This window comes from Peromyscus eremicus, chromosome 23 (assembly GCF_949786415.1).
Source record: "Peromyscus eremicus chromosome 23, PerEre_H2_v1, whole genome shotgun sequence".
NCBI lineage: Eukaryota > Metazoa > Chordata > Mammalia > Rodentia > Cricetidae > Peromyscus > Peromyscus eremicus.
This window is the reverse complement of record NC_081438.1, coordinates 26,049,241-26,072,258: the sequence shown is the minus strand read 5'-3', so window position 1 is coordinate 26,072,258 and position 23,018 is coordinate 26,049,241. Positions and strand designations below refer to the sequence as shown.

General features: G+C 47.9%; 1 protein-coding gene across 1 annotated transcript in view; it reads left to right on the top strand.

Annotated features, from left to right (window-relative positions):
* Positions 1 to 836: 836 nt before the first annotated feature.
* The window catches only part of Cux1 (cut like homeobox 1), a gene marked incomplete at its 5' end in the record, with an annotated part of 173,087 nt that continues 150,905 nt past the window's right edge, over positions 837 to 23,018 (top strand). The window contains one exon of the mRNA XM_059249787.1: positions 837 to 899. Coding sequence (XP_059105770.1) covers positions 837 to 899 — 63 coding nt within the window. The remainder of the gene's footprint in view (positions 900 to 23,018) is intronic.

Here is a 23,018-nt window from a genome sequence, read left to right as displayed (position 1 = left end):
CTGTGGATGCAAGTGGCTTGTCAGACACCAAGTGCAGCCAGCTCAGGTAGCACGGATCCCCGCCCCACCCCGGGACAGAAGGGGAGCCTTCCCTCTAGTGACCCTTGAGGTATGGCTCTTACATCATCATGACACTGTACAGGAAGGAACGAATGAAGGAAGGACTGACTTGTGTATGTTTGTCATCCTAGGCCTTGTACAGGGAGATGAGAGGCAGGGACAGGAGAGTCACCGGGAGCTCCAGGGAGGCTGGCTAGCCTGAGTGTGCAGCAGTGAACAAGAAAGACCCCACCTTGCCGGGTGGTGGTGGCGCACACCTTTAATCCCAGCATTCAGGAGGCAGAGCCAGGCAGATCTCTGTGAGTTCGAGGCCAGCCTAGGCTACAGAGCGAGATCCAGGACAGACACCAAAACTACACACAGAAACTCTGTCTCTAAAAACCAAAAAAGAAAGAAAGACCCATCTCAAAGGAGGTAGAAGGTGAGGGCTGACATCTGAGGTTGTCTTCCCACCTCTACATGCATGCTATGGCATGTCATACTTGCACTTACACAAACATGTACATGCACGTGTGTGCACACACACACAAATTACATAATAACAATGACGAAAAAGACATTTATGGGTTCTTCCTACCCACTTGCATTGTTGAAGTGTTCTAGAATATCAACTAGAATGTTGTGCCTAGGAAAGCCAGGCCCAGAGCAGGCACTGAGGCCTTAAAGAATTTCAGCAAGTCTCTGGTTGACCAAGTTTTGCTAGAATTCAGAGCTTCATAGAACATCAATTACACTTTTAAGCCAGTATTTTTGTTTATTTTAAAAATACTACTTGACTCATCTGGAGTCTGTCCTGTGGGCTAAGTGACTTCTCTTTTGAGATTTGTAGTACGTGGCAGGTAAGTGTGGCTGTGGTTAGTCATGGAGGGCTGGCAAGGGAGGAGGCCTGGGTGTCAGGGCCCGTGGCCAGAGCCCTTACACGAGCTGCTCGAAGCTCAGGTGGAAACGAGGTCATGGTTGAGCCAGCCCCAGCGTCCCGGGCCCACTGAAGTGCACATCTGTTCCACGTGTCACCTGAGGACACTCTTCTGCCACAAAGACTGCAAAGCGTTTCAAAGCACACCCTTGATCCTGACCGTGTGTGTGTGTGTGTGTGTGTGTGTCCATATCTTTCTCTATCACTTACTTTTCTCTAGTATATGTATGTATTTATTTATGGGGAGGGAGCATGCATGCCTGGGCAAGCATTTGGCGGTTAAAGGACGACTTGGGGGAATTGGTTCTCTCCTTCCACCATGTGGTTTCTAAGGATTAAACTCGGGTTGTCAGGCTTGGCAGCAAGTACCTTTACCTGGTCAGCCATCTTGCTAGCCCTCCACCTTATTTCTGAGACAGGGTCCCCCTGAAACTGGAACATGTTGATTCAGATAGACTGGCTATCCAGCAAGCCCCAGAGGTCCTCCTGTCCCATTCCCCTGTGCTGTGATAACAGACAGGGGCCACCACACCCAGCTTTTATGAGGGCTTTACTTAGCTTCTCCTGCTTGTGCATTGAACCATCTCCCCAGCCTTAAACTGGCCTTTGGTTTTGATGAGAGTTTAAGAGGCTCCGATCCACACCGGTTGAGTCCACAGTGTGCTCTAACTGCACATACCTGCCGAAGGCTAGCTGAGTTCCGGGGCTTGTGACCATCCTGGTTGAGCATTCGGTGCCCAGAAGAAGAGTCAGTGCCTGTTTGTTAGATGTAGGAAATATTGCTTTCTTTCTTGGCCATATGGTACAGGGGGGACAGTGACTTAGACCTTAGTGATACAGTGCTAAACCCAGATACCAATGATCAAAACCAGATTCATCCAGCTCTTTTCTGGAAGAAAATATACCAAACTGTTAATGTGGGTTAAACTTCTTAGGATTTAAGGGCCCCCTCCTTTTTTTTTTTTTTTTTAAATTTGAGGGACTTTTTGGTTCATGGTAATTAAAAAGTCTTGTGTGTATATATGTACATATGCATTCATATGTATGAGTGCCATAGCACATGTGTGAAGGTCAGAGAATAGCCTCAGGTGCCGATCCTTTCCTTTCGACTTAGTTCTTTTTGAGTCGAGTTCTCTTTTGTTGCTCTGAGTGGCCTCCTTGCTTCCTCAGATTCTACTGTCTTGGCCTTCCCTGGACAGTGCTGGTACTGCAGATGCGTGTGCTACGGGGTCTGGGTCCTAACTCAGGTTGTCGGGCTTGCTCAGCAAGGCATTCCGCACTGAGCAGTCTCTCCAGCCCACCCAGTTCATGGTAGTTTTGCACCGTTCGAGAACAGTGAACACTGAGCAAATTCAGTATCTGCAGCTGCTTTCTCCTCACATTCAGCCCACAGTAGACCAGCCATGCTGGGGAAGAAGAAATCCTGAAAGTGTCAGAAAGTAAGGCATGAGTGTCCAGAGTGCAGCTGTTCCATTGAATCCGTGTGAAAAAGAAGTGTGACGGCACCGATTAGGTCATCTAGAGATACTCGGAAATCATATATAAACACTGTGTCATTTTATAGTAGACTTGAGCAGTGTTAGACTTGAGCATCCTTTGGGGTACCTATGGCCTTGTGCTACCTAAATACCAAGAGATAACCAGAGGGTTTTGTGGGGGGAGTGTGGGCGTGTGCGCGGACAACCTTAGGTATCACCTTCCTCAAATGCTCTTTGTTTTTAGAGACCCGGTCAGACACTGGCCTGGAACTCACTGCTCAGTGAGCCCCAAGGATCCTCCTGTGTCTACCTCCCTAATGTTGATAGTATAAGCACGTGCTACTACACCCTGCTTATTTATCTGAGTCTTGGGGATCAAACTTGGTTCATCATGCTTCCACAACAAGCACTTACCACTGACCTATTATACCAACCCAAGTCCCTTCAGATTCAGGGAGCTTTTGACCGAAGGAATGCCATGGCTGCCACCAGCTCTGGAGTAAGCAGCTGAGTAGTCTAGGGAAGAGGCTTCACCTTTTGGCCTCAGCTTTGCCTTTATTTAAAGAAAGCCTTGTTCCTTAATTTTGTTTTTGGTGATGGGTCCCAAGAATGCAGTTGTAAGCAGACAGTGAAGCTGGCCTGTGGAGAGAGCAGGGCTCATTTTTTTGGGGGTGGTCCTGAGCTCCCAAGGGGTGCGTTTGCCTCTCCAGTCCTAGTAGATCAGGAACTAACGGCAGCAGTGCAGTTGCTGAGTGTATCCTGAACAGCCTTGCAGACTAGCGAGCACTCCTCCCTCCCCGCTGTGTGGCCCGCACTAGTCTCATTGCCTCTCTGAGCAGTTTGGACTGTCTGGTGTTCTCCGGACTCTCGCCCGCTCCCCTACTCCTGCCCGCCTGCCCGCGGCCTCTATTCCCTCACCGTGTCTGGCAGTGCAGTCAGTCACCCTCACGCTCACCTTGAATCACTTGCTTTCTGCAAAAATACAGTCCTTCCTGGGCATCTGTTGTCCCCTCCAGCTTCCCCATCATTACAGTACTCCTGTGAGTGCAGCCCTGAGTCTCTCCTCCTCCTCCTCTGCCCCCCACCCCCACCCCGCTGCTATTGTTTTCTTGGCCAGCTTGGCACACACCTCCTGGTAACCAGGACAAGCCAGTTTCTCTGCCAGGCACCTGTATTCGGACTGGGCTGAAGGCTTGGGCTCCCTCTGTTGCCGCCTTCAGGAACCTGCCTGATACCTCTCTTCCAAGTGACTTTTTTTTAAAAGGCCTTGGTTTCCTTTTGAGAGGGCCTTGGAGAACTTAGAGTCAGACTGTGGATGGTTATGGGGAATTGTTGGGGTTGGCGGTCTGGCTCTCTCCACCCCAGCTCTGCTCAATTCACTTTGGTTGCTTGGGCCATTCAACCTTGCAGCAGCGTCCCTCCATTTCCTTATGGCTTGCTTCTTCCTGCCACATGGACTCCGTACAAAGAAAGTTCTTTACATAAACCTGGGGGCCTGTTAAAAAGCACACATGGTATATACCCCAAGTAGGGGACTGGGGAGACCATACGAAGTTCAGGGTATCTTTCCCAGCACAAGACACACTCCCAAGTCATGGCTTTGCCAGGATTTCTTGAAAAGCACCTGTCACCCTTGTCCTTCATTTCCACCCCTGGGATTTGTAGGGCTTCTGGAAGGAGGAAAAGGGAGCCATCGGCCTCATGAAGTTGAGTCCACCATTGGCACAAAAGATAGGTTCTTTGGAACCAGGACAGTAACCTCAGCCTCGCATGCTCCACCAAGTGTGGACTGGGCCCAAGGCTGGCTTCCCGAGGCACACTAGGGACCAGTCAGGAAGCCGTTTCCTCCTGCTGACTGCTAGGGTCCGGCTTTCTTCTCCCCTCTCCAACAGTGCAGACTTGTGTCAAGGACATGAGAGAGGAGCTGCTGACCTCCCAGGTTCACGGCTGGCCTTTGAAGTATGTTTCCTCTGGGGCTCCAGGCCTCACTGCTGAGGATGCCCGGAAAAGGTCTGTAAGCCTCCACCAGCCACGAATCCGGCCTCACCCTGCGTCCCTGGACAGAGCATCTGCTGGCCTTCCTCCAGCACACAAGGCCAGGCACTCTGGTGGTGGAGGCTCTAGAAGAGGCGGCCTCCAGAGTCTGCTCTTCACCCAGCTTGTGCTTCCTCCTGCATGAGAACATCTGTTTTCACTTCTGCTAGGCAGAAGCCTGCTCCTTTCAACGTAGACTGCAAGTGCCGAGAAACTGCCTGAACTCTCAATTCCCTGGCAAACATGCCTCCTGCATTTACTTCAGCCACATCTGGGAAGCAGAATTGTCCCTGCTCCAGACAGAGCACCCTTCCGGCAGGGGTGGGAACAGGTTTTCTGCTGTGCTGAAGCTGGTGACAAATGGACAGAGTGTGACCTGTTGGTCGGCAGCAGGGCCACTTGTGGTCCAGTTGCCGCTGAGATTAAACTTTCCCCAGGTGACCCACACAGCACATGAAGAGTGACAGGCAGCCTGCTTCAAGATTATAACAACTGTGTGGAACTGGTCTGGTTTGGAGTTTTCAGGCTCTACAAGAAAATGAAACCTTTTGTGCCAACTCGGGGCCTGCTGGTTGTGTGAGTGGTGGACGCTTGCACGCGTGTGCGTGCCAGTGCACGTGTGTTGTGGAGCGTTCCTATTTTGAGCTGTTTGGGAAAGCAGCTGCCCTGAATTGAGGCGCATGTGTCTTCAGCTTGTTTCCCGATGTTAGCACTAAAATAGAACCCGGCCTCTGTCGGCAGTGGCTCTCCCGGGCAGCTTGTCAGCAAAAGCACTTCCAAGTGTTTCCCCAGTTGGTGCCTTTGACGGAGAGTGCCTTCTTTCTTCTTTAATTCATTCTGTTTGCTGGGCCGGTGATGGAACCCAGGGTCTTGTGCATGCTAGGCAAGTGCTCTATAGCCCAGCCACGCCCCCAGCATTTTATCACTCTGTAGCCCAAGATAGCATTGAACTAGCAGCCTCCTGGGTGCTAGGATTATGCGTATATGTCCCACTTGACTAGGAATAATTTCCTCATGCCTAGACTCACCATGCCTTAACCACCATCACAGGTAGCTTCAAGTCTTCTGAAAATGATTAGGCTACCCACCCACAGTCTAGACCTGGGAGTTGGCAGTGACCTTCAGCTTGGCCCTTGCCTGAGCTTTAGCTAACCGCTAAGCTGTCTGGCCTTCCTCTCCAGCCTGAACACAATCATGTTTAATGTTGTGTTCTTTGCCTTTTAACTGAGTCTCTCTTGTTTATTTAGCTGTGAGTGAGGGGCAAGAGTGGGAGTGGAAATGATCCCTCTCCACCCTTTAGATCACTCAATAAACACTTCCATCAAGTGAGTCCTAAAAGTCCTAGGAATGTCAACTTTGGGGTGGCCGGACCTCACTGGGGTTCTCTGTCCTGTAAAGCAGTTGTCTTGGGTGATGAACAACTCTATGCTAGGTGCTCTGAATTCCAAGAGAAAGTTTCTTCTGCCTGGAGGAGGGATTGGCTTCAGCCCAGGATTTTGTGTCCCCGCCTTGCATGGGCTCCTGAAATTGCCTTGCTGTGCTGTCTGTGTCTTGTCCTCCCTGCAGAACACCCCCTTCAAGGTCCAGGACCAGCCAGGTGTGGTAGCATTACAGTAATCCCAGCACACAGAGGCTAAGGCAGGAGGACTGTTAAGTCTGACGCCGGCCTGCCTATATGACAAGAAAAAAATAGAAGAATGGGGGGGGGGGTTGTGAGGGTTAATTAACTTCTTGGCTGTATGCATGCAAGGCACACAGCAGATACTCACAAGTGCATTCCTGACACTCACTGCAGCCTTACTCAAAGCAGCAAGACTCACCCTGGCCCAAGTTGCTTCCCTACTAATTAACCACTTGCACTGAAATGGTAGTGAGACTTGAGAGCCATGATTCTAGCTCTAGTTTTGTCATTGGATAATGTGCTTGTAATCACAGCATCGAGGAGGAGGAGGAGGAGGAGGAGGAGGAGGAGGAGGAGGAGGAGAAGGCCAGTAAATTTCTGGGGCTCACTGGCAGCCAACACAGTTGAATTGGAAAGTTCCAAGCCAATGAGACACTGCCCCCAAAAATAATGTATATAGCACTTACAAACATCACCTTGTGGAGCTCTGGCCCACACACACATGTGCACACATGCACATAAACATGTACACAGATACACATATACACACACAGAAAAACAAGAAAGCTCTTTGGTTGGGATGGTTTTTCCATACAGACTGGAGTGCAGATTTCCTGGGTTCATTTTCAGCCTGAGTTTGACATCTTCCTCCACCCTGCAGACGGGTTTAGTGAGGGAGAGCTGGAACTGGCCTAACTGAGGTGCCCCTGACCCGTAGATGAGACAGGGTCACGGGGCACAGAGCAGAACGCCCAGTCGCATCTTGGCGGTTGGGCAGATTTCTGCCCTGTTGCCCCATGTGCTATATGTCTTGGACTGAGATAGGATGTCAAGTTGCAACGTTTATGAGAAGAGAGAGTAGATGTTGGTGATAAACAGGCTCATAAACGAGCAGGAATAAATTTTTATTCCAGAAGCATTCTGAGCTTTCCCAGACACATTCTGGTCCAGGTCTCACTGGACATTCACAGCAGCCTCTCAGTCTGCGAAGTCTGGGGTGGGGACTCACTGGGGTGAGGGTTATACCTTTTCAGTTCACTCAAGATCATGGTGGGCTTCTGACACTCACAGGACACACACGTGCCTGGGTTCCAAAACCTGGTTCACCACACGGCTAAGGCGAATCCTTCTCACAAGTGGGAGAGGGTGGGACAAGCAGAAAGGATAGGTCAGAGGTCCACACTTGTGTGTGTGACTGGTGCTAGTGACTGAACCTGACACACTCACTGGGGACTCTGGGTCAGTGGTCAACTCTAAGCTAGCTTCTTAAGCGTCCGTCCTTCCTTCCTTCCTTCCTTCCTTCCTTCCTTCCTTCCTTCCTTCCTTCCTTCCTTCCTTCCCTCCCTCCCTCCCTCCCTCCCTCCCTCCCTCCCTCCCTCCCTCCCCCTCCCCTCTCCTCCCCTCCCCTCCCCTCCCCTCCCCCCTCCCCCTCCCCCTCCCCCTCCCCTCCCCCTCCCCTCCCCTCCCCTCCCCTCCCCTCCCCTCTCCTCTCCTCTCCTCTCCTCTCCTCTCCTCTCCTCTCCTCTTCTCTTCTCTTTTTAAAGACAGGGTCTCATCAAGCTGCCCAGGCTGGCCTTGAACCTCTACTCTTGCAGCCTCAGTCTCCCAAGTAGCTGGGATGACAGGCCCAGTACTACCACAGGCCTGACCACAAACTTTCTCTTGAAGGGTATGGCATTAAATATTTTAGACCTGGCTGGGCAAAAGGCAAAATCAGGATATTATGTAGTCACTTACATAACCATTTTAAATGTAACCATTTAAAAGTGTAAAAACCATTCTTAGCTCACCGACCATAAAAATACCAGGAGCCAGCTGGATTTAGCTGGCTAGCTGGAGCTTGCCGACCCAGGGTGGACCATCTCCTGTTAGCTACTGAGCACAGTTCTCCAGATCCGCTCTCCCTCCCTCAAATCCTTCCTTCCCCTGCTGCTGGGGGCTTCTAAGCGAGCACCTGTGAGTCAGTGGACTTAAACCCTGTCACAGGCGTGCTCGTGTTCAACAGAGTCAGAAGAGCCTTCCTGAATGGCCATGCCTGAGTCTCACAATCACCTCCTTACCCTCTCGGAGCCGCTGCTGTTCTGACTCTCACGGCTGCACTACCTGTGTTTGTATGTGACTCTGGACAGGGCCTCAAGCCTCTGTCTGTGCTTCTGGCCAGAGTCCTGATCTTACAGCAGGCTCTGGACAGGGCCTCACCACCTTGGTGACTGTCCTTTATCACTTAGTCCATGCCTAGATTCCTTGAGCAGTGTTCTCTCAGGCCAGCTCAACCGCTGGATCCCTGTTGATAGGGTTTTTAATTTTACATTTATTTAGTGTGTACATGCATGAACATGTGTAGGTATGGATGCCGTGGTGTCTGTGTGGCGATCAGAGGACAGTTTGCAGGAAGGAGCTGGTTCTACCTTTCCACTATGTGGGGTCCTTTGGATCCAGCTCAGTGGTCAGGCTTGTCAGCACTCCCCTTTACCTGTCGAGCCTTTTAGTTACCCTGCATTTTTCTTTCTTTCTTTCTTTCTTTCTTTCTTTCTTTCTTTCTTTCTTTCTTTCTTTCTTTCTTTCTTTCTTTCTTTTTTTTTTTTTTTGGTTTTTTCGAGACAGGGTTTCTCTGTGTAGCTTTGCGCCTTTCCTGGGACTCACTTGGTAGCCCAGGCTGGCCTCGAACTCACAGAGATCCACCTGGCTCTGCCTCCCGAGTGCTGGGATTAAAGGCGTGCGCCACCACCGCCCGGCGCATTTTTCTTATATGCACCTCACTTTGCCCCTTTTTGGGGTCTTCTTTCTAGATTCCCTCCCTTTCTGCTCAACCTCTGTGTCCATACCTTCCTTGGCTCCATTCCTATCCCTTTCCTGGATCATACATCTGCCCTGCACTTTCCTTCTGGGTTGGTTTGTTTGGGTCTCATCCTTTCCTTATCTGCCATCTACGCACATTATCCTGTCTGTGTGAACCAAGTACATCGTGACAAGGTAGCTAGGGGACTAGTGCTTAGCGCCTGCCGATGACTGGCGTCTTACCAGGACCCTTCCTCTCCCTCATTTCTCTGGAGTAGTACAGGCAGAACAAACACTTTGCATTTAGCAGCCTGTAATTCCAGCACGTGTGGGTGGAGGCCAGAGGATCAAGAGTTCAAGGACACCATCATCTGCCTAGAGAGTTTGAGACCCACCTAGACTACATGAGACCCCAACTCCAAAAACGAAAAAAAAAGGCAATTGTAAGAAAGTGTCTTTTTTAGAGGATAGACCCTGTCCTGGTTGTGTGCTTCCTAGTGGGCAAATGGGACTTTTAATAGCTCTTCAAGAGTTGCCCTGGTCCTGATCACTCGTTCAGGCTCACCATGCCTGAGGTCCAAAGGGAGCATCTGGGGACAGAAAGGAGGAGGTCCAGGGAGTCGGTGACACACGTGTCCTGACCTGAAAGGCTTGGCCTGTCTAGGCATCTCTAGTACCTCCAGAAGAACACAGCTTAGAAGACAGCGGGGCGCCAGCAGGTCTCGGGGTGGCACCCTATCCAGATAGCTTAGGGTAGAAGGCATCGGGTCCCCAAACCCCACATGTCCCATGGGCAGACTGATGGTAAATCTGCACTTGGTGATCCTTGTTGGTGCTGGCATGTGTATGCTGCTATCAGACTTCTGTAGGATGTGGTCAGACCTTAACCCCTTGCTAAACCTGGCACACTTACCAGAACAACCCTTCAGGATGTGTCCTGAAGGCTCCACAGGGCAGCAACTCAGTTACTGGGAGGCTTAGGAAATAGAACTGTGAGAACAGGGAGCTGCTGAGCACCATTGGAAGTACAACCAATCAAGTGAGTCAAGCCTTAGTGTGTTCGTGCATGTGCTCACTGGTGGGTGTGCACATGTATGGGCAGAGGTCAGAGGTCACTTTAGGTGTCTTTCCCCAGGTACCTTCTATCTTTCGTTTAAGACAAAGCTCCTCATTGACCTGCAGGTTTCAGCTTAGCTGTCCACAATGCTCCGCTTTTGATATGTGTTCTGGGGATTGAACTCAGGTTCTCCCTCTTGGAAGGCAAGTGCTTTACTGGTTGATCCATCTCCCCACCCACCAGGCCTCTTGAACCCCAAGTTCTGCATATCTCCTTTTCTCCTCCAGGTAGTCTTCCCTGCTTCTTCACACTAAGGCTGCCTGGTAGAGAGTTTTGGCCCACTAGCTAGCACTTCTTCCTGTATATCTCTACAAATTTGAATGTTCTGGGCCTGAGGAGATAGGCCAGCTGGTAAGAGTGCTCACTGTATAAGCATGTGACCTGAGTTTAATCTCCAGCACCCATTAAAAAAAAAAGTGTGCAGACGTCTGGCATCTGGAGGTCAGAGGGCAGCTTGCAGAAGTTACCTCTCTCTCTGCCCTGGAGTCCCAGGGCCTGAGCTCGGGCAGGTAGGTTTGCTGCAAGCACTGGGACCTGTAGCGCCATCTCTCTGCTCTCCCCGCTTTTTGAGACAAGGTCTCATGTACTCCAGATGGGCCTCAACGTCACTGTGTACCTCAAGGTGATCTTGAACTTCAGATCTTCCCGCCTCTCTCCTGCTTGCTGAGGACACAGGCGTGTGCTACCATGCCCAGTTTATGGGTGCTGGGGATGAGCCTGTAAGAACTCCTCTAGCAGTGCTACTCCCCCAGCCCCGAAATGCCCTTGCATTATCCCCTGGAAAGCCTGTCAGAAAAGCCCTCGGTGTTGTGATTGGAAGCTGGGATGGAGCATATAGAGCTGGGGGTGGGGAGCAGGAAGGAGAGAGTGACTGGAATCTCAGGTGAGGGTCCTGGTGACACTCCTCCCACTCCGTGGGACAGGGTCTCATGTAGCCCCAGTTGGCCAGAAACTGGTTAAGTCCAAGGATGACCTTGACCTCTTGCATTCCCTACTTCTCCCTCTGAAGTGTTGGGATTACAGTCCTGTAAGCCAGTTTTTGTGGTGCTGGGGATCCAACCTGAACCTCCTGCACTCTAGGCAAGCACTAGAAGGAGAAGGCGAGACTGACGAGCCCTCTCTGCTCTGTCTTCTTTGGTTGAACTCCCGGGAGGCACAGTTGGGAGGCACGAAGTGTCACCACCGAGCTACACTCCAGCTCAGGATGCCCAGGCTTGTGAGAGTCTCGGGAGTGTGCAATCTTAGCTGCTCTGATTGCAAGGTAGAAATGGCCACATCATAACTAGAGAGCAGTATTCTTCAGCATTGTAGCTGACCTCCAACTCATGATCCTCCTGTGTCAGCCTCCCGAGTGCTGGGATGACAAGTATGAACCACCATGCTAACTAAACCCTAGTTCCTTTTTAAAAAACACGAGTCTCGGGGAAGCCTAGGTGGACGTAAATAGCTTCACCTCCGAGTAGATGTCTGGATGCTCAGGGCCTGGACTTCTGTATCTCCTGCTGTCAATAGTTGCTTTTCCTAGGTCTTTGTAGCCTTTAAAGGTTGTAGCTAAGGATTTTCCATTTGCTACATGGAGACCATGAAAATGGAAGGAGAAGGCGAGACTGACGAGCCCCCTCTGCTCTGTCTTCTTGGCTTGAACTCCCGGGAGGCACACTTGGGAGGCACGAAGTGTCAGCTGTTGGCCATCCCGAGAATGGGTGTCTGTTCTCCCATCTGCGGGAAGTTGGAGATAGGCCTAAGGAAGGTTTTCTTTGCTTGTCTGTAGGTTTGATTCCATAGTCATTTATTGATTGAATCCATGAATGGAACATTTTCTTAGATAATTCTCTCTTAATTTTTTTTTTTTTTTTTTTTAGATTGGTTGATTGGTTTGGGGGGGGGGGGACGTGTGTTTAGTTTTGAGTTGGGTTTTGTTTTGTTACTCAGACAGGAACTCAAGCATCCTAGTCTGGCTTCTACTCTTTAGCAGAGGGCGATCTTGAACTCTCAGTCCCCCTGCCTCTACCTTCCCAGTGCTAGGATTATAGATGTTTGCCCTGTGTTAGGTTTATGAACACAGGACTTCATCATGCCAGGCAAGCACTCTCCCAGCTGAGCGACATCTTTAGCCCTTACCCAGATAATTCTGCCAGCCTGTAGGAACCTGAAAACATTTTGTTATTTAAGTAGGGAATAGGTCAAAAATAATCCCTACCAACCACAATTTTTCAAACTATTCCTGAGTATGTGATAAAAACACTGGGGCGGGGGGCACTGCTCAGGTGGAATTGTTTCTGAAGCCTTACTACCCCGTGCAAGTCTCCTTTGATGTCGCTGGAATGTAAACAGTTAGCCTTGGACTTTGACCTTATTCAAACACTTAGCCGTGTACACATTTTGCAGCCCAGGGTGATAGATAGTTCTAGGTCCTGTGGTTAGGTGCACAGTCTTACATACCAGGCTGCAGATCGAGACATTCTGAAGAGAGAGGATAAGGTGTGGAAATTACTGAAGCCCCACTGAATGATGGTTGGAGATAAGTAGATCTATATTAGCCGTATATGGTAATAACAGCAAAGTCTGGGCAGCTGCTTTTGACATCTGTGAACTTCTGGATGACTCAGCCAGCCAGTCAGGCGGCTCTGGACAGCAGACTGAAGCCTTCCACTGAGTTTCCTTGCTAAGCTCTTTGACTGTACAGATGCCAGGCTGGGTAGTCAAGAGGAATTCCTAAAGTATTTATTTGATTGTTTTTCTTAAATTGTGGGGTGTTTTGTTTTGTTTTTTTCTTTTTGAGCCAGTTTCTCTAGATAGCCCAGGCTTGCCTAGAATCATGATCCTCCTGACTCAACCTCCCAAGATCTGGGATTATAGACATGCACTACCACATCCTGCCTTCAGAAGTATTTTAAAGCCATTTTCTCTGTTGAGTATTACACTTTTTCTTAACGCTTTTAAATGGCTCTTTCTGTAGTTGACAGCCCCTCCATGCCTTCAAGTTCTATATATATATATATATTATAGTTGGATATGGATTAAAAATAGAGGGAAATTCTCATCTATATTGAATGTGCAAAAATTATTAATTTGTTTGCTGTGCTTATTCCTGAAATGATCCAATATAACAGCTAGAAACATAACATTGCAGTCATGTAGAGATGATTCAGGGCTGGGGCCGGTGGACAGCTATAGAACACTGTCCTAGACTCTCTCAGTGAAAGGCTGGGAGCATGGCTCAGTGGTGGAGCACTTGTCTATAGGTCCCTGAGTTCTATAGGTCCCCCAAAACCTTAACAAAAGAGAAATTAAAATAGGTTCACAAATGCTCTGTGTGGCTATGTACAAGTCGGTTCTGTGTCAGTACTATGTCATTTTATGTAAGGAACTCCAGCATCCACGGATGTTGTGTCAGATGGGTACAGGGTTGAAGCCAATCCCGTGTGGATGATGAGAGGTAACTACTCTTGGAGCACTGCAGACTAGTGAATAGTGAAAAGTCAGTGGATCAGAAAACTTGGAGATTGAACATTAGAATGTTCTAGAGTGTGCCTTTTCTCTCCGCCCTTGCCTATCATGGTAAAACTCAGCTCCCTAGTCTGGAAGGGTTTCTCTGGGGATACCTATTGGATAACACTGGATGGAACTGAGGAGCAGATTCTTGGATGTCCCAAAAGGGACCTTCTTGGATAGAATGAAGTTGAGTTCTTCTTAGCAGCATGTAGCACTCAGGGTGAGGACTGGAGTCAGGATGCTTCACTCGGCCCTGAAGATTTTGTTTTCCCTCCCATGTTAGGTGCTGGCATGCTTTGAAATGCGTCAGGACATCTTCAAATAGTTTTAAAAGCTGCTGTCAAAGATTTCCATTCCTCAGTTGCCTGCTTCATCAGACATTTTGTAGGCCATCCATGTGGCATAAAGAATTCCATCTAGAAATTAAGAAATTATGGTCTGCGTTTCCTGTGCCAGTCCCCGTCTCTGTGTTATTTTCCATAAGAAATGACTAGAAGGGGAAAGGGGGACAGTCATGTGCAAACAGACCTCATTTAGATTCCATCTCTGCGGATTTGCTGGTTGCACATGGGCCACTGGGCACCTAGTTAGGATCCAGCCTCTTTTTGATCGTGTGCAGTAAGCATTGTGTCTGCAAGTAGATTTGCTCATCGTTTATTATTAATTACTCCTGAGCAGCTCTGTGAAGCTACTAAATATTAATAAACAGTATGTGTTCATGATTAAGATGAGACAAAGGAACCCCCTCCCCGTGTATCTTCCTTTTATAAAGCGATGTACACATGAATGATGGATAAAATTGAGGCCAGGCTTTCAGATGAGGAAGCAATGGAAATGGAGACCAGATCTGGAAGGAGCATGTTTGAGATCTAACTTTAAGTTATATAAACGTTTGTTTGTTTTTGTGATTGTTAGGGATTGAACCCAAGGGTCTGGATATTACAAAGCAGTTCTTAGGCTGAGTCTTGTCCCTAGCCCCTCACTGGGGGATTCTAGGCAAATGGTCTACTGCTGAGCTGTGCCTCAGTCCGCCTTTAAGTCAAATACACACACACACACACACACACACACACACACACACACACACACACACACCCTGTCCTTGTTTTGAGATTTGTCTGCTGAATATTGATACCCTCTGTCTGTTCACACTGGAGCTGTGTAGGGACCATCTTTGTTCTTTAGATGTTGGTTTATGGTATTTCAAATCTTCTACATTCTCTCCTGAGACTTGTTCCTCTGATGATAAAAGTGGGGTTGCTCATCATAGAAATATGCATACAGCATAAAGAAGAGAAAATTAAACCAGCTATATCCTAAAAAGGAGTATTTGCATGTGACTTTTAGGCCCGTACAACTTTCTGATACTGTGACATCATAATCTACAGAGATCACACTTTGAAAATGAGTTGTGAAATAAGTAAATAAATAACAAAAATGTTTTCAGTAAATGTATGATTTTTACATTGAGTTCATAGCTATTGGGCATGGTTTCTTATCTTCACTGTCTGTTTATTCATGATTACTACCTATTTTAAAACAATTAGGGGCTGAAGAGATGGCTCAACAGTTAAGAGCACTTGATGCTCTTCCAAAGGACTTGAGTTTGGTTCATGGCACCCATATTATGGCTCACAAAATAGCCAATAACTCCAGCTCCACGGAATCCAACATCTTCTGGCCTCAGGGCACCTGCACACATGTGCACAAACATGCATGTGGTAGTTTGAATAAGAATGGTCCGCATAGGCTCAGGTTTGAATACGGTTTCCTGTTAGTGGAACTGTTGGGGAAGGTTAGGGATGGTGGCCTTGCTGGTGGAGGTGAGTCAGTAGGAGCAGGCTTTGAGATTTCAGAAGATTCCTGCCCTTCCCATTGCCAGGCCTGCGCTCCACCATAAAGGTCTCTAACCCTCTGGAACCGTAAACAATTAAATACTTTCTTTTATAAGTTGCCTCTGTCATGGTATCTTATCACACGAGTAGAACAGCAACTCATTCAACACATGAACATAAATAAAAATTAAAACAAACACTTAGGATTATGTTGTATAGGAGGCACAGGAACTTACTGGGTTTTTGTTTGTTGCTATAGGGTCTCATGTAACCCAGGCTTTTCTGAAATTAGTTACATAACCAAGGCTGACTTTAAACTTCCTGTCTTCCTGCTTCTACCTCCCGAATGCTGAGATTACAGGCATGCAGCTCTGTTCCTGGCTGGAAACATTTGGCTTTGTTCAGGATTAAAGAGCACCTGTACTGTCCAGCAGATGTCTGTTGAAGAAATAGAAATCGGTGCTAGGCCTGTATCCCAGTGGCTTTTTGCCTAGCACATACAAAGCCTGTGTTCTATTCCTAGCACCATGTAAACCAAGTGTGGTGGTACATGCCATAACCCCAGAGCTCAGGAGATGGAGAGTATGATCAGAAATTCAAGGTCCTCCTTGGCTACATAGTGAGTGAAGCTAGCTGAGCTACAGGAGATGCTGTCTCAAAAACAAAAAGAAATGTAAACCACTCACTTGATTCAACAGTATTTGCAGTTTGTTAAAATAATTTCATCAGTTTTCAATAGTCCACTATACTGCAAAACTAGCTTATCTTCAATAAGTAATTCTAGTTTTTTTTCCCTGCCCTAAACATTACCTAACCATTCTTGTGCATAAATTATTCCTACTTCTCTGGTTAGTCTTAGGGATAAATTCCTAGAAGCAAAAACTCCAAGCCAGGGATTAATCTGCATTCTAACCTTTAAATAGCCATTTTTTGGGATGTTAGCAGGGCCCAAGGTCCTAAATAAATTATGCAGTGGGTGTGTCTGGTGAGAGGAGGGGCCATGCTTCCTGATTGGTTCCTGAGACAACCCTAGTAAAAAGGCGCCTTTAGGGCCTGGCCCTTGCCTAGCACATGGAGTTGCAGAGTCACCTTACTAGCCAGTCTGGGAAGAGCATCTTTGCTCATTCACCCAGCATATTCCTTGAACTCCATCAGCAAAGAACTCAGAATCTGCGAGGCACCCTAATCTGGGTTCGTTCTTACCAAGACATGAGGTGTTTGAGGGGCAGGGACCAGGACTCCCACTCAGCACTCAGAGTGGACATTAAAATGGTGTCTGATGTAAGGAACATGTGAATCCTATCTTTGGTAAACTCACAGCAATATTTTTATAATTCTGAAATACAAGTAGACGTTTAGATATGACCATCTACTTTGAAAGTGGCCCAGAAGAAGTCTGGAGAAGTTGTTCCTTTGGTGAAGTGCTTCCTGGGCAAGCACAAGGACCTTGGTTTGATGTCCATACCCACATTTAAAAAAAAAAACAAACCACACACACACACACACACACACACACACACACACACACACACACACACAGGCATGGTGGTGTCCACTTACAATGCCAGCACTGAAGAGATTAAATCGGTGGGTCCTTAGGGCTCACTGACCAGCCAGCCTAATTGGTAAACTCCAGGCCAGTAAGAGACCCTGGCTCAAAAAACAAGGTAGACGGCACCTCAGGAATGACAGCTGACTCCCACACACCTCGCGTCCCTACACCTACAACCACACAGTACACACGAGCACGCTGCAAGAGAGAGAGAGAGAGAGAGAGAGAGAGAGAGAGAGAGAGAGAGAGAGAGAGAGAGAGAGAGCGCTGCAGAACATTGGAGTCACCTGGGAGGCAAACGACTCCTTTGGAGAACTGGGCACAGGCATCTGGGGTTGCTTCCTCTTCTTTCCCATTCCCAACTCTGTCTACCAAGCTGTGCAGCGTGTGCCTACTCTAGGACCCGAGGATTTGGGAGCTGGGCAGACAGGCCAGTGTTTGCACACCCTGCCAAGTGGGGGTGCTAGGCCACAGATGCTTTTAAACATCTGACTTCTTGTCTGTATTGCATATAGGTCCTCAGAGTGGAAACGTGGTCTTGAGCTCCCAACAGCCTTTAGTTCTCAGCATTTTGTTTTCTTTAAATTGAGAGCAATAGGGGATAGGATGTGGCTCAGTGGTAGAGTGAGTTCCTAACGTGTGTAATGCACCAAGTTCCATAGTCAGGCACGGTGGTGCACACCTGTGATCTCAACATTCATCGGGGGAAACAGCAGGATCAGAAGTTCCAGGTCATCTTCAGCTGCATAGTGTGTTTGAGGCCAGCGTGACTCATATCAAGATGCTGTCTTTGAGAAGGAGGGAGGGAAAGATCTATTGATGTTGACCATGTTAGAGATGAATACAGAAGTTTATAACAGCATTGGAGTATGGATATTAGAGCTTCTAAAAAACTCTACTTTTGAGAAAATGCAGAAATGGCAAAATAGCAAGTAGTTTTAACCTAATGGACTTGCTACAGGGTCTTGAGGAAGCCAGGATTCTCCAGACACTGGCTAAACGAAGCCTTGAGTTCTGCAATAGGCCAAGGAGCTGCCATGCATCCACCAGTCCTTGTGTTACAGCGTGACCCATGCCCATCTGGAACCACCCCTCTCTCCTTGATTTGTTTCTGTTCTGATCTGGCACTCTGGGGCGGACACAAATGACCCTGGCTCTTCAGCCAGAGATCCTGGCAGAGCTGCTATTGCTTGGGAGCTCACAGTGTCTGTCCTTTATGTCCCTCACTGACTGGCTTCCACCACATACCCACTGGAGCCCCACACCTGATCTCCACACCTTCTCCAGTCTCTCTGGCTCTAGGTAGCTGGCCCTCGCATCACCCAATGTTATTGGGACAGTGCTAAAGTCACATCCATTACATTTGAGACTTTCCACCAGGACACAGAATGCTTTAAATGGAGCAAAGACATTTAAATGGGAAGAAATTATAGCATGAGTGAGTTTCTCCTTTTCAAGATAATCTTATTTAATAACCAAAACCTCGCAAAGATGTACATTTTATCCCGAGACAAAGGCAATGTGGCAGGGTCTGCATCGTGGTAATTACATGTTTGGGGTTTCATTCTTTCTTTAAAGTAGGTTTCTATTATTTCAGTTTAGGAAAAAGACTATTCATCTGTTCCATTGCTGGGTGGCCCATCCACTGTGAAAATAGGTCAAGAACTGTAATCTAACTCGACTGCTGATAAATAATTAAAGCTAATGGAATTTTCGCAAATCTGTGAACTAAATTCTCTGAGATACTGCCAGGCCATATTGGATGCTGTTGTAGAGAGAGATTTTTTATTTAACACCCCAGTTTAAATGCCATTGAAAACCACTCCTCCACCTTACAGAGACTAGAAAGGGCATGTGCTCCTCTATAAAAGCCGCCTTTGAAAGCTTGAAGCCCATCGATAGCCACGCCATTCATCTTCCCGTGATGAGATGAGAAGTGAAGGTTCCTGCGTCCTGGGACAAAGGGAAACTTCGCTTTTCACCAAACTCTGTTTAAGTTGAACTCTGCAATCCAAGTGTCATAGAGAATATCTTGTTTTAAGAACCTCACACCTGGAGGCTGAGGAGATGGTTCAGTTGGAAAAGTGCTTGCCATGAAAGCGTGGGGACCTGAGGTGATCCCCAGAACTCAAGTAAAGTTGGCTGTGGTGGCACATGTCTGCAGGTCCAGAGCTGAGGAGGCATACATACGAGGATCCTGGAGTTTGCTGGCAGCCAGTCTAGCTGAATCAGCGCGCTCCACGTTCAGCAAGAGGCCCTGCCGCAAAAGATAAGGTGGAGAGTGATTGAGGAAGACACTCAACATCAGCCTCTGGCCCCCACACTCACACACTTCACCCCTGGTCTGGGTTCTTGCCTATGGCGATACAGGGAATCACGGGTGTCATAAATGACACCAGGAACAAGTACTTGGAGCTAACTCCCCTTCACAGGGAACTGTGGTGCTCTGCATCTTCATGGATTGGGCAAGTGTTCGTGGAGGTTATTGTGAGGACTGATGGCTTACTTCTTAAGACAGCAGGTTGCTTATTATTGTTTAGTGGTCCAGGCCTGTGACCTCAGCACTCAGGTGGAAGGAAGCAGGGGGATCATGAGCTACATAATAAGGTCCTGTCATCTGTCCATCTGTCACACACACACACACACACACACACACACACACACGCGTGCCCCAAGAAGGAAAAACTGAGGGGTGTGGGGGCACTTCATTGTTACTTTTTAGGAAGGGAGGATTGACTTGCTGTTACTTTTTCAAGAAGCTGTACTTTGGTTAGAGGGCTGTACTAACTTTGCACGTCCTCTGCTTTCTTGTACTTACAAATACTGAATTCAGATTTTATGAATCTGTACATAGAAATGTCTAGATTTCAAAGAAATCATTCTGTTTAAATTGTCCCTACCTACCATCTGGATGTTCTGGAATCTTGAGTTTTTTGGGTTCTTCCTTCCTTCCTTCCTTCCTTCCTTCCTTCCTTCCTTCCTTCCTTCCTTCCTTTCTTTGTTTCTTTCTTTTTCTTTCCACAGTTTTGTGTATCTCAGGCTGGTTTGGAGCTCACTACAAATGCCTGATCCTCCTGCCTCCACCTCACAACTGCTAGGTTTACAGCCTTACACCATCACACTTGTCTTGTGTGGTGTTGGTGATGGAACATGGGCTTCATGCACGCTAGACAGGCAGTCTGCCGACTGACTCCATCCCTGGCCATGATTTCTGTATTTGTGAAGAGCTGTAGAGTCGATGGGGGCACTGTCCACTGTGACAAGTACTAGAGCCCCACGCCTTCCTTCTGTTCTAGAAAGGTACTCCAGCAGTTCCTTCTAGACAACCCTGTACGGTGTGACTCAAATCAGATGACACTGGAGACACACCGGGGACTTAGAACAGCTGCCAGAAGTGCATTGTCCAGGACAGGAAGGAGCCAGGAGAGCCCAGCCCTACACCGTCAGCCACTTTCAGAGGACAGGAGGGCCCTGTGGTGGAAGAAGCTTCAGCCATTTTTACCTCCTCTTCTCGGGTTCACATTGTCCTCCTAGAGCTGGGCGTCTGGGGAGCCATAGCTGTGATGTCTCACTAAAGCAGAGACTCCTAGTAAAGAAACGGCTGCGATTCCCTTCCCTCTTCTCTGCCCTCTTCCCCTTCCTTTCTCTTTTAAAGACAGGCTTTCCTGTACATCCTATTCAGGATGGCCCTCCGTTGGTCCTCCCGCCTCCGCTTCCCGAGTGCTGGGTTTGCAGGTGTGTGCCACCCCTGTACTGTGGTGCTGGAAAGCACACCCAGAGCTTTGTGCACATTAGGCAAGCATTGTATGAAATGAACTGCATCCCCAGCCAGCCAATCAGACTTTCCTTTTTTTATTTGCAAGTTTTTATTCTGAGATACAGTTTCACCATGTACACTAGGCTGACCTCAAGCTTTTGATTCTCAACCCTCTTGCCTCAGCTCCCCTAGTCCTGGGAAACAGGCATGTAATGTAAACCATTGTAGTTGTGAACCACCAGGCCCCGTTTAAGTGAAATGCGCACCAGGGATTAGTAAGCAACAACATATTGCCCCTCTTCACCAGAGAGGTTTCCACCAAATCTCAGCACTTGCCCAGCTCACTGGCAAGTCCCGAGTTCCCTTGTGATAGGCAGGGCAGGTGGGCTGAGTGTTGAATCACATGACTCTGGCATTCCCAGGTGAACTTGCAGCTGGCCATTTCCACTGACTAGTTCAAAGGGCAGCCTTGACCCACTCTCCTAACTTTGTCTGCCAGTTCTGCGATTGCTAAGCAGAAGCCTTCGTGTCTCGGAGAGACATGATTGATCTAGTTCAAATATCCCCAAGACAAAGTGAGGAGCACCACCCCTTAAGATTCATTGTGCCTGTTACACCCATCACTACTTCTCTCCTCCTGTTCTCACCCCTAATTCCTCCCCGTACATCAAGCCACGAACACTACAGTATGTAGCTCAGAAGCAGGACCCTTCCCTTTTTTAAAAATACAAACTATCATGATAGTCTCTAAAATAGGAGCTACTATATAGTTTTGTTTTGTTTTGTTTTTTTAAACCAATGACTTGGAGCCTATTATTTGTACTTTATTTCATTTTGGAGTGAATATACGTCATCTGTAATACTTAGATTTTTATGTGTTTTGTCCATTTCAAAATCAAGGTGACTATGGTAATGACCACTCAAATATAAAAGGACTTGTTTCTCTTCCTGCAGTTTAGAGCAAGGGTGTCTTGCATTCGGTGATGTCAGTTTTCATACAGTATGCTATATAAACATGGGCTTTGGGGGCTGGAGAGACGGCAGCAGTTAAAAGCACCAGCTGCTCTTCCAAAGGACCTGGGTTCGAGTCCTAGCTCCCACATGACGGCTCACAGTTGTGTGTAACTTCAGTTTCAGGGGATCTGATGCCCTCTTCTGGCTTCCTTAGGTACCAGGCACACATGTGCACAGACAACATGCAGGCAAACACACCCCTACCCATAAACAATACAAATACAAATACAAATGTCAAATGTGCTCTGAACGCATACTTGGGACATTTTCCTTTTAAAAAAAAAACGTGTCTATTTAGTGTGGGATGGTCAGAGAACTTGTAGGACTTAGTTCTTTCCTTCCATCATACAGATTCTGGAGTTGAACTCAGGTCACCAGGCTTGGCAGCAAGCTCTTTTACCTGCCAAGCCATCTCCCGGCTCTGGAAGACCTTTTCAGTCAGAATTTCCTTTATGGGGTGTGTGTGTGTTGGGGGTTATCCATTCATGTGCATGTGAAGGTCCATGGACCTCAGGTGTCCTTCCTCAGGAGCCATCCACCTGGTTTTTTGATACCAGGTCTCTTTCCTGGCCCAGAGGTCTCCGAGTAGGCTAGGCTGGCTGGCCAACAACCCCAGGAATCTACCTGTTTGTGCCTCACCAGTGTTGGGACCACAAGGCCACACCACCATGCCTGATTAGGAAGTTTCTTGCTTTGAGGTCTGGATAATGAAAGCAAAGTGAAGGCTTCATAAAGTCATAAGGAAATGATGTTTTCCAGTCCTGTGTGGCTATGTGACGTGTCACCTCACCCTGAACATCTCTAAGGATCCTTTGTGCAAATCAGTTTTCCATTTTTACCTGGGTTAAGTCCTACCCCAGCTTTTCAACACCTGGACATGGGCAGAAAATCTGAGCTGAAATTAAGGAGCAAAGAAAGGTGAGCCCCTACCCTGAGTCAGGTAACTCTGGAGCTAGAGGTGACACTTAAGCAGTAGAGATGTCACAAGAGACTAGTAACCCTGGACCCCAAGGAGGGGTCAAAGCCTTCCGGTGACCACTTTTGGGCCTCACACAAACAAAAAGCCCAGGTCCACAAGGGCCTTTAACTATGTGTTTACGGAGCCCACACACACCTCTTCAATGCAGGGCTAAGAACGTAGCTGGACCGTTCTTTGTGTTTTGTCTCTTTTCCTTTTAAGCCAAAGTGACTGTCTCTACCAACTTTTTTTTAAAGATTTTTTCTTTTGTTATTTTTGTATGTGAGTGTTTTGTCTGCAAGTATACATGTGCACCACATGCATGCCTGATGCCTACAGAGACCAGAAAAAGGCTTCAGATCTCCTGAGACTAGAGTTACAGATGGTTGTGAGTCATCATGTG